At 33.5% G+C, this 10559-nt stretch overlaps 1 protein-coding gene and 1 pseudogene across 2 annotated transcripts; one reads left to right on the forward strand and one right to left on the reverse strand.

The window, feature by feature from the left end:
* The first annotated feature begins 2077 nt into the window (after positions 1-2077).
* LOC143553843 (uncharacterized) lies at positions 2078-8043 on the forward strand (annotated as a pseudogene). Its single transcript, XR_013138905.1, has 21 exons — positions 2078-2329; positions 2613-2692; positions 2779-2865; positions 2948-3116; positions 3209-3265; positions 3337-3401; positions 3943-4026; positions 4108-4157; positions 4240-4303; positions 4372-4418; positions 5134-5203; positions 5283-5345; positions 6208-6297; positions 6369-6407; positions 6505-6654; positions 6726-6803; positions 6904-6989; positions 7120-7168; positions 7541-7621; positions 7720-7813; positions 7946-8043. The product of XR_013138905.1 is annotated as an uncharacterized LOC143553843 (transcript).
* Positions 8044-9166: 1123 nt separating this feature from the next.
* On the reverse strand, positions 9167-9706 carry LOC143553828 (uncharacterized). The gene has a single exon (XM_077043729.1). The coding sequence runs from the start codon at positions 9704-9706 to the stop codon at positions 9167-9169; it is 540 nt and encodes a 179-aa protein (XP_076899844.1).
* Positions 9707-10559: the final 853 nt, after the last annotated feature.

Here is a 10559-nt window from a genome sequence, read left to right on the forward strand (position 1 = left end):
TCAATTCCCTCTACCAAACACCCCCTAGTATTGTTTAGAAAGCTTGGGATGTAGCCTAATCATTCATTTATCAAATGGATACAAATGTGGTTTTCAAAGAGACCTCAAGCTCTTTTTAAATCATACATGAACCTAAAAAGTATTTTAGAAACAAAAAATAACATAATACACAAAAGAACTAATAAAGATCAATACCATAAAATAAAGAATAACATTAATAACATATGTATGGTCGACAAGTACACTATAAACAAATTTAAAAAATCACATGTGAAGAAACACAACGCTATGAAAAAATGGTACGAGCCCCTAGAAGTCTTTAACTACTTTTACGTCTTTACGAAGACCTATCATTGACAATGGCCTTATAAAGGTGCAACTTCAATAGATCATTCCCTATCCGTTTATCTTATGTTAGTTTGGGTCTACCTATACTCCTTCTCGGTCCCTTCCACAAAATAGAGTTTTAGCGGCTCTAACAGACGTCATCATGTTGTGTTAGATTATATAATGTTATTGTATCGTATCATATCATGGCATGTTACATCATGTTGTAATAGATCATTTTATAATATATCATATTATATCGTGTTGTGTTGATTATATCATATTATATTATTAGCACTACGGGTATAAATAATATACAGCGACTAAAGTAGTCCAAATATATGATCGATGTTATGCGTGGGCTAAAATTCACTCTTGTCTCCCCTCTAGTTTATTCAGTATCTTTACCTGACTTGACACTTTCCCAAACATTAGATAAAATCAAAAGAGAAATGAAGTACATCTTGTTGACAGGTGGGATAGTAAGCGGTCTCGGCAAGGGTGTTACCGCTAGTAGCATTGGCGTCGTTCTTAAGGCTTGTGGACTTTGTGTCACCTCAATCAAAATCAGTTTGTTTTCCAAAACCCTTCATTAGTATTGTCACTATTTATTAATTTGGCAAGACGCTGTGTCTTAATTAGATAGGTTTCTAACTTTGTTTTTGTTTTTTTTACTTCGTCTTCTTTGATCTTTAACTTCAATGAATTATGATAGATTTGTCTACGCTTTCTTTTCACATAATATGGGAGTTGCTATTATGGGAAATTTCAAATTAACAACTCCAACAAAATCATTCAGTTTTTCTTTGTTTTACTATGCTCAACTCAATGAATACCTAAATAGCTATAACAAATTTTTTCTTATCTGCATCAACTACTATTACTAGAAGAATGTATTTACGTAGTGTTAACGATTCAGTAATTATCTTGATGAGTTTTCCCATATTATGTTCGTTCCCAAATAAATAAAAAATTTTCTTATAAATATCTAACTATAACTATATTATATTATATTTTATTATGTGAGCGAAACTCATTTGGTAAGCACAAAAAAGTGAGAATCCGGAAAACCATCGGTATTATATGTGAGAACCTAATAAAAACTCATTTTACTTGGAAAAAGTTAAATTTTTATAATTTTTTGTGGCTTTTGTATAATTTTACGTGCATAAAAAACACATGTGAAAGGTGTTCTAATAAAAAACAACACAATTTAGAAAATAAATGTAACTCTTTATATTTTTTTTTATTAAAACAATTTTTATATGTATGTGCATATTAAAATAGGTTTTTCACCTGTTAAAATATATGTTTTAATATTTCTTTTACATGTAAAATTTACAACATGTTTCTTACTTCTTTTTGGTTTCTATAATGAAGTTACCCCTAATATAATACTGACGAAAAGATGGAATATAATAATACCTTAACGTACAATATGTACGTGAATACACTATATTCACGAAATCGATTTATGAAATCACATCCCAATATCTCAGAATCGTCAATACATATCCAATTAATCATTGGTTCATCGAAAAAAACAGTTTTGGATCGTTAATCGATCAATTTTTTATTTTTTTCACGAAAACCGTTTTTGAGCGTTTTAGGTTTTTGGCTGAACGTTTTAGGTTTTTGGCTGAATATTTTAGAATTTTTTTGCCGTTGAGCGTTTTTGTCTTTAAACATTTCATGTACCATTCGTAAATTAAACAATTATTATACAGTAAAATCTAAAACCAATAGGGTTTAGTTTAGTTGTTTGTTCCCTGCTACCTCTGCAATTCCTTTTACATTACATGCTTCTCTCAACTCAATTAAATCACACCTCCACTATCTTTCTTTCACTGGGACATTTTCACAAACACTTGGCAGACAGAAGAAATGAAGTACGTCTTGATCACCGGCGGTGTGGTTAGCGGTCTCGGCAAAGGCGTCACCGCCAGTAGCATTGGCGTCGTCCTCAAGGCCTGTGGCCTCCGTGTCACCTCTATCAAAATCGGTTTGTTTGTTTGTATTTTTTACATAACCCTTCGTTATTAGTATTAGTATTATTATCATCAATTAGGTTCCTAACTTTGCTGCTGTTTGATCCCTTTAATTTAAGAGACAACAAACAAATTGATATCATGTTTCATGTAATACTTGTTCATGCATCATGCATGTTGCAATTTGTGATAGTTATTGATTGATCTGATGTGATGTGAGTTTAATTGCTTACAAGTGGAAATTGAATATCAATTTGTAATTATTATTATTAAGGGGGTTTATTTATGTGGTTGCAGATCCATACTTGAACACTGATGCTGGTACTATGTCTCCATTTGAACATGGAGAGGTTTTTGTTCTTGATGATGGTGGAGAGGTGCTATTTCCTCGTCTTTAAACATAATATTAAATTACTATATTTTACATTAATAAATGATGCATATTTCTTTACAATCTTGATAGGTTGATCTAGATCTCGGTAACTATGAACGGTTCTTAGATGTCAGACTTACTAGAGATAACAACATCACAACTGGAAAGATCTATTAGGTATAAAGTATAATTAAATAAATGTATAGTTGTGTTTATCCAACAAAGATACTGATTAACTGATTCATTCTCATTTTATCAGTCGGTTCTTGAGAAGGAACGAAAAGGGGATTATCTTGAAAAAAACGTGCAGGTGGTTCCACACATAACCGATGCAATTAAGGATTGGATCGAGTCGGTTTCTGTTATTCCTGTTGATGGCGAAGCGGGCCCGGCTGATGTGTGTGTGATAGAATTAGGAGGGACAGTTGGTATTTCATTATGAAACTTACTTCTAAGTTCTGTATTGTTTATAAAGTTTGATGAATGATAATATCGTTATAACATTTGTAATCCTTTTTAGGTGACATTGAGTCTATGCCCTTCATAGAGGCTTTGCGACAGTTATTTTTTTCAAAAGGCAAGTTCATTATTATTATTATGATTGTTATATGAATTGTGCTTATGTTTGTTTTCTGTTATTTTTTACAGGACCAGATAATTTCTGTCTTATTCATGTTAGTCTTGTACCTGTGCTTGGTGTTGTTGGTGAACAGGTAATAATACCGCGCTTCCATGTTGGATTTAGCTTAACTTTAATTAGGGGTGTGCATGAAACCGAAATAATCAAATTATAATCTGAATAACCAACATAACCGAACCGAAAAACACAATTAAATTTTAGATCCAAACCGAACGAACAGAAAAAAAAAACTGATTTTAAGTATATTATAAGAAATTAATAAATTGTGTAGCCCAAAAAATTTAGGCCCTGTTATGTAAAAAACAGTTAATAATTAGTTAATAAAATAAATTAGGCTCAAAGTTTCAAGCCCAGATTCATTATTTTGGGTTCTTTTCGGCCCAAGATATTCAAGCGCAAATGGTAAAACTGAAATCGAATCGAACCCACTTTGAAAACTGGAAACCAAACGGTTTCTAAAAAGCCAAAAAATAAATTTTTGGTTTTTGGTTTGGTTTGAGCTCAAAAGTCAAACTGACACAGACGAACCCATGCACATCCCTGGTTTTGTTATTTGAGGAAATGGGAAAATGTTATATTCATACGGTTAAACGCTTTGATGCTTTTTATTTCAGAAAACAAAACCTACACAACACAGTGTTCGGGAACTGCGAGCGTTAGGCCTAACACCTCACTTTTTAGCATGTCGGTCTGCTCAGGTATGTTGTTCTTTTGGCTCATTTTTCTCATGGTTATTATAAATAATTAAGTATTAAATAACTGTCATGGTTACCTTGCAGCCATTGTTGGAAAACACAAAGCAGAAACTCTCACAATTTTGACATGGGCCCATAAGTTTATGTTGGATTCACCATTTTTTGATCTTATGTTGTTTTTTATGTTTCTTTGTTTTTTGATTTATTTTGTAAACAGGTTGCTAACATTCTCAATATTCATGATGTTCCAAACATATGGCACGTTCCTCTTGTACTCCGGGTACGTAAACTATAACAATTTATTTAATCTTTCACGTTATTTTTGAAATTTTATTGATTTTGTTTCAGCACCAAAATGCTCATGAGGCGATCCTGAAACAGCTAGCACTAGACCGGTTAGCTTTTATAATTACATTATATTCACAGATTAGGGAATGAAATATGTTATTATTTTGCATAGGTTGTAAACGAACCGAAAGTTTGTAAATGAACAAGGAATTTTGTAAGATTAATTAAAGGAACGAACACGGACTGAGGTCGTGTTCGTTCATTTGTGTTCATGAATGTTTGGTAATGTGCTCGTTCATTAACATTGGTTTATGTTCGTTCGTTAACGTTCATTAATGCCCATTCGTTTACGTTCGCTCATGTTCTTTTGTTTGTGTTTGGTCATTAAAGGTTTCTTATATTTTATATTTTTTAATTTTAGTTTGTTATGTCAAGTACTTAACTTTATATTAATTTTGGGTGATTATGTCTAATGCTTGAGTTTAAGAATTTTGATTGCCAATTTTCAATTTAATATGTTTGTTTTCATTTATTTCATCTATGTTCGTTTGTGTTCATTTATGAAATTAACGAATGAAGACATACGAACGCGAACAAAATCATTTCTTAAATGAATGAACACGAACAAGTTCCGTTTGGTTATGTGTACGTGAACCGTCTATGTGTCCGATAAATGCTTTGTGAACGAACATGAGCAAGGTCTCATTCAGTTTGGTTCGTTTACAGCCCTAATATTGAATCTTGGTAGAACACATTTTCATTTAAAAGATTAAATTTTGATCATTTACGGGCTGCGGGAAATCTGATGATATTGTGTTTCAGTGTAGCCAAACCTCCAAATTTACAAGAGTGGACTACAAGGGCTGAAACGTTTGACAACCTAACCGATCATGTAAATTTTTTTTCATCCTAAACATTTTCTACCCTTTTCTAGTTTTATTTAGTGACTGAAGTAAGATTACTGTATGCAGGTCAAGATTGCAATGGTTGGGAAATATGTTGGCCTAACAGACTCTTATTTGTCTGTTGTTAAGGTATAGTTACTTGATTGGCGTGTTTTACTCCGTGTGCGGTTCTAAAACAAGAATATTATGTCTATTATGAAATGTTAAATGCTAATGGAGTTTAGGATGTGTCTTTATTTGGTTTGGTTTTCTTTAAAATTTTCACAGCGATGTGTAATCAGGCCGGAAACGAGCCGACCCGAGCCAGGCTGGGCTTGGGCTGGCCCCGGAGCATTTATCTTAACAAGTTGAAATGTTGAGCTTGAGTTCGGCTCGTTAAAAGCTCGAGCCAGCTCATTTATTTTTCAAAAAAAAATATTTTATTTTCGTAGACATATCTATACCCCTAATAAATAAGTAGCTAGTTACGCCACATGACATAATTCCGTCAGTCCGAGAGTCTTAATTTAAATCATATCTTATCTCAAAATATCGTTTTATAATTCCTAAATCTTCGTTACAAACTATTTAATATTTTATGATATATATGTATTAAAATTTGGGTTATGATTCGTATATTTTACATTGTTTTCTTTAATTTAAAAAACCATCGAGCAGCTAAACGAGCCTAATGAGCGAGCCAACGAGCTGAGCTTACCTCAGCTCAGGCTCGGCTCGTTTACAAACAAGCCGACTTTGAGCTAGCCATGAGCTGTGAGGTTTTTGAGCAGCCTTATGTGTAATTCATATTTGGTGCTAATGCTGAATTTGAGATTTACTATTAATTATTATTCATATAAGTAGCATACAAGGTTTATGCCTGAGTACATGGTATCATTATTGGTGATTATTCCCATCCTAAAAAACATCTTTTATTTTGGTCTGTTAAATAAACACAACACTTTCATTGCTACAACTAACATATATGAAAATTCATGCTTTTAAAATGCAGTCCCTTCTTCATGCCTGCACTGCATTGTCATTAAAACCCTCAATTGAATGGATTGCAGCCTCTGATCTTGAAGATGAAAGTGCCCAATTGGTATAGAGCTTCTATCATTTTAATTCATATTAATCCAAGTATTAACATCTTAACTAATTATTCTTTTGCAGAAACCTGAAGCTCATACAAAGGCCTGGGAGACTCTAAGGGTAACTTGATATATTTGAGTTTATTTGTTGTGGTATGCGTATATATTGTTTCAGAATAAGTTACTGATTTTGTGAAACTAAATATTATTATGTTCAGAATTCAGCCTGTGTTTTGGTTCCTGGTGGATTTGGAGATCGTGGTGTGAAGGGAATGATACTGGCTGCCAAGTATGCTCGAGAGAATAAAGTTCCTTATCTTGGCATTTGTTTAGGCATGCAGATATCTGTTATTGAGATGGCTAGATCTGTAAGTTGTTTCTTCACATGTATATTACTCTTGATAATGATATATATTATTAATTTAACCAATTTATCTAGATCTTGGGCTGGAAAGGGGCAAATAGTACCGAATTTGATGAGCATGCACCCAACCCTGTTGTAATATTCATGCCCGAGGTATTTAATTATTTGTGTTTTCTTATATTTTCACAAGTATTTGTTTTGAGATGTAAATAGGGTATTATCAATCTTCTGTTCCTTACGCATTTACTTTCAGGGTTCAAGAACACACATGGGAAACACAATGAGACTTGGCTCTCGAAGAACCTTATTGCAGACACCGGATTGTATCACTGCAAAACTGTATAAATTTATATCTTAAGTTTCTTACTACTTACATTCATAAACACCCCTTTGGCTCTATTAATTTTTTTAAGTTAATAATATATTGGGAATCTTATGTTTGGTTATTATGTTCATTTTTTTTTGTTAGGTATCACAATCCAGAGTATGTGGATGAGCGACATCGACATCGTTATGAGGTTAGTTATTAGAATTAACTACACGATGGTCCTGTGGTTTACCCATATTGCAGGTAAAGTTACACTGATGGTCCTGGAAAGGGTGTCTGTTAACTTTTTAGTTATTGACCAAAATGCCCTTATTTATTACATACGGGTATTTTGGTCAATATTAAAAACGTTATTGACATTCACTCAGACCATCCGTGTTAATTGTTAATAAGGACTATCAGTGTATTTTTTTCAAAGGTAGGGACTTAACCTGCAATATAGGTTAACCACAAGATCTATCCATGTAATTAACTCTTACTATTATAAAGAAATATGGTATTGTGGTTGATTGCTTATTTATATTGTAGTCACATGTTTATTGAGTATTACATTGTCATGAAGGTGAATCCTGAGGTTGTTGGAGATTTAGAAAAAACCGGCTTAAGATTCGTGGGGAGGGATGAAAGTGGTCAACGGATGGAGGTTTGTTTTATGATAAGACACTTAATAAAATTGTAATTCTCAATAAATAATATTATTGTTATTGAAATATGTTAATTTTATCTTCTTATGCTATTCAGATTTTAGAACTTCCAAGTCATCCATTCTATGTAGGGGTACAGTTCCATCCCGAGTACAAATCGAGGCCTGGAAAGCCTTCAGCTTTGTTTTTAGGTGAAGAAATTATTTCTGTTTTCACTTGAGTTTTTTGTATTTCTTTGTTACATCTCTTTTTAAGTCCCGTGTTTGTGTTTAATATAAATCTATGAAGCATTGTGGTATAACTGAAGGTATATTTGAGTGCAGGTCTTATATTAGCAGCAACAGGGAAGTTGGAAGCATATGTGAAAACACATCAGAATGGATCTGCTTAGTTATACCAAACTCTTTTAATGTCAGGTATTAATATTAACACCAGTTACGATTGTTAATTTTTGACACGACAAGAACCTAAACTGACACCATGCATAAAATGTGTTTTGTTGATATCAGGTCTTTTTTGTGGATTAGGGGGAAATCTTTAAATTTAGGTGCGGGAACCTGCATGGATACAATCAGTATGGAGTATGGATACATGGAACCGTACGACAATGTGTGAATTTGATCAACAAAAGCTTTTGATTTTGTAGTTTGTGAACTTTTGCTATTTGTGTTTAAAGAATTGTTTTAGATCGATTTGTGCTTTTTGAAACATTTTGAGTTTCTTAATTTATTGGCTTTGAATTGGGGAATAACGGCAATGGGTTGACGGTAAGGCTACATTGCATGCCTAAGGCTCTTTCATAGTATACATGATTGGCACCGTTAATGCCCTTCCAAGTGTATTATCTGCTAAATTATTGGTACCTTACATCATGAGATTCAACTATAGGTATCATCCACTAATGCTCTCAGTGTATTCAGACACAATTATTAGGGAAGTTGTCCGGATACCTGCCGATCAACAGGCCCATCCATGGAGGGTGGCAGGGTAGTCGAGGGCCACAGGCCCGACACCCCGCTAGGATACGGAATCTACATCAACCTCATTTTTCTTTATCATGTGTCCCCAATCCGTTGTCTATTGGTGCCATCTATGCATGCACTAACATGATACTATTGAGATTGACATTTTGTTCCATTTAAGCTCGCTCAATGTGTTGATCGGCTTCTTCACTAAGACCATATCGTCATCCTTGTTTGGTGAATAATGCACCAGTTTGAATGTTCGTCTAATCGTCTTGCTTCTATAATAGTAGTGCATTGAGTTTTCTATCAAAGTTAAGTTTATCTCCCTCTATATATAATTTAGCCTTAAATATTGTTTTATGATCACGAAGACATACACATTCATTCCCTAACCAGAACAAGCTCAATGTAACATTATATGTGATGTCTCCAGTCTTTTATTAAATCTCGGTTGAAGCTTACGGTATTTACATCAATCCCGAACGCCCCTTGCGGAAAAAGTATTAACAAAAAATAAAAGAATTCAAGCAAGATACAACAAAATGCCAAAATTGTGAAGCCTAAAAAGTGACAATGCCATCATTCACTTCTTGTGTTAATTTGCCTTTGAAGCTTAAGCTGCTCATAGAAGTTAGCTATAAACTGTTCAGCCTTCACATCAATTTCCATCTCTTGTTCTTCACATATTATTTGCTCATCATCATCCTCATTACCTTCTTCATCATATCCCTCACCATAACCAATCAAGAAACTCTTTCTTGCTTCACAACACGAGTACCGATCACTTACCTCATCATCAAACTCAAACATATCCGAACAATCAACGTGCGGGTTAATGCACGGGATATGAGGCAAGCGAAACCTCATCGAGTTGGGGCGGTGCATCCGAACATGGATTATAGGAGTTGCATCGAACGATAGCTGCCGGTCACCATATTGCAATGCACCATTGCCTTTTTTAGAGTGACCATGGTTCTTGACAAAATGAGATAAGTCATGCATAAGTCTTTTCTTGAACACAAAGACTCCACCTTTTCGTGCCCATAACAACGTTAGCCGGAGTATGTTCCAAGCTCTTCGGCTCACCTCTGACCTTGATCTGGTTTTCACAATCTGCATGTTTTTTTTTGTTGGAAAGAGACGGGTTTTTTTAACGTTGTTGTTGTTGAGTTTAAATGTTTAATGATAGAAAGGATGTTTGTGTGTGTATATATATATATATGAATGAGGTGGTGTGGCTGTACACGGTTCACCGCCACCCACGCTTTTTTACATACCAAATATCCATCTGTTCTATGTTTGATTCTTATAAGATTATTATAAGTTTAATTAGTATAATGTTTATGGTGTGAAAACAATGAATAAAAGCTGGATCCCTTTAACAGCACACAGGAGGCGAAGACTTGGCTGTTAATTTATTTTATTAACAAATCATGTTATTATTTTATTTTTGTGACTTTTTGGTCTTCTCACCAATAATTGGTATAGGTATAAAACCTTTTTAATAATAATAATAATAATAATAATAATAATAATAATAATAATACGGAAATGTTGAGGAAGAAGGGTGTGATTGCGTGACTTGAGAGTTGAGAACCACTCACAACCCAACATAACACGAACTGTTTGTTTGACACATAAAATACTAGAATTTGGTGGAAGTGTAGTGTGTACAATTGTACATACAACCGTACCATGATCAACTTTCGGTTTATTTTTAACTTTAAGTACTTTCCAATTCATTTTATGTCATCTTTTTTTTATTATGAGATCAATGCATATTGCATAACATGAATTTGGTAAATGCATGATGAATACAAATACAAATTAAATGTTCGATTTCATTCTAATAACTTCAACTTGACAACGTGTAATAAAATAGCTTGTGTTGGATTTCAAAAAATAATGATTTTGTTTATGTTTCTTGTGGATAGAAGAAATTAAAAAAAAAAAAACATATTATAGCACTCAC

Source organism: Bidens hawaiensis, unplaced genomic scaffold (assembly GCF_021521415.1).
Source record: "Bidens hawaiensis isolate Kalapana, Puna unplaced genomic scaffold, B.hawaiensis_p1.1 tig00017381_1, whole genome shotgun sequence".
Taxonomy (NCBI): Eukaryota; Viridiplantae; Streptophyta; class Magnoliopsida; order Asterales; family Asteraceae; genus Bidens; species Bidens hawaiensis.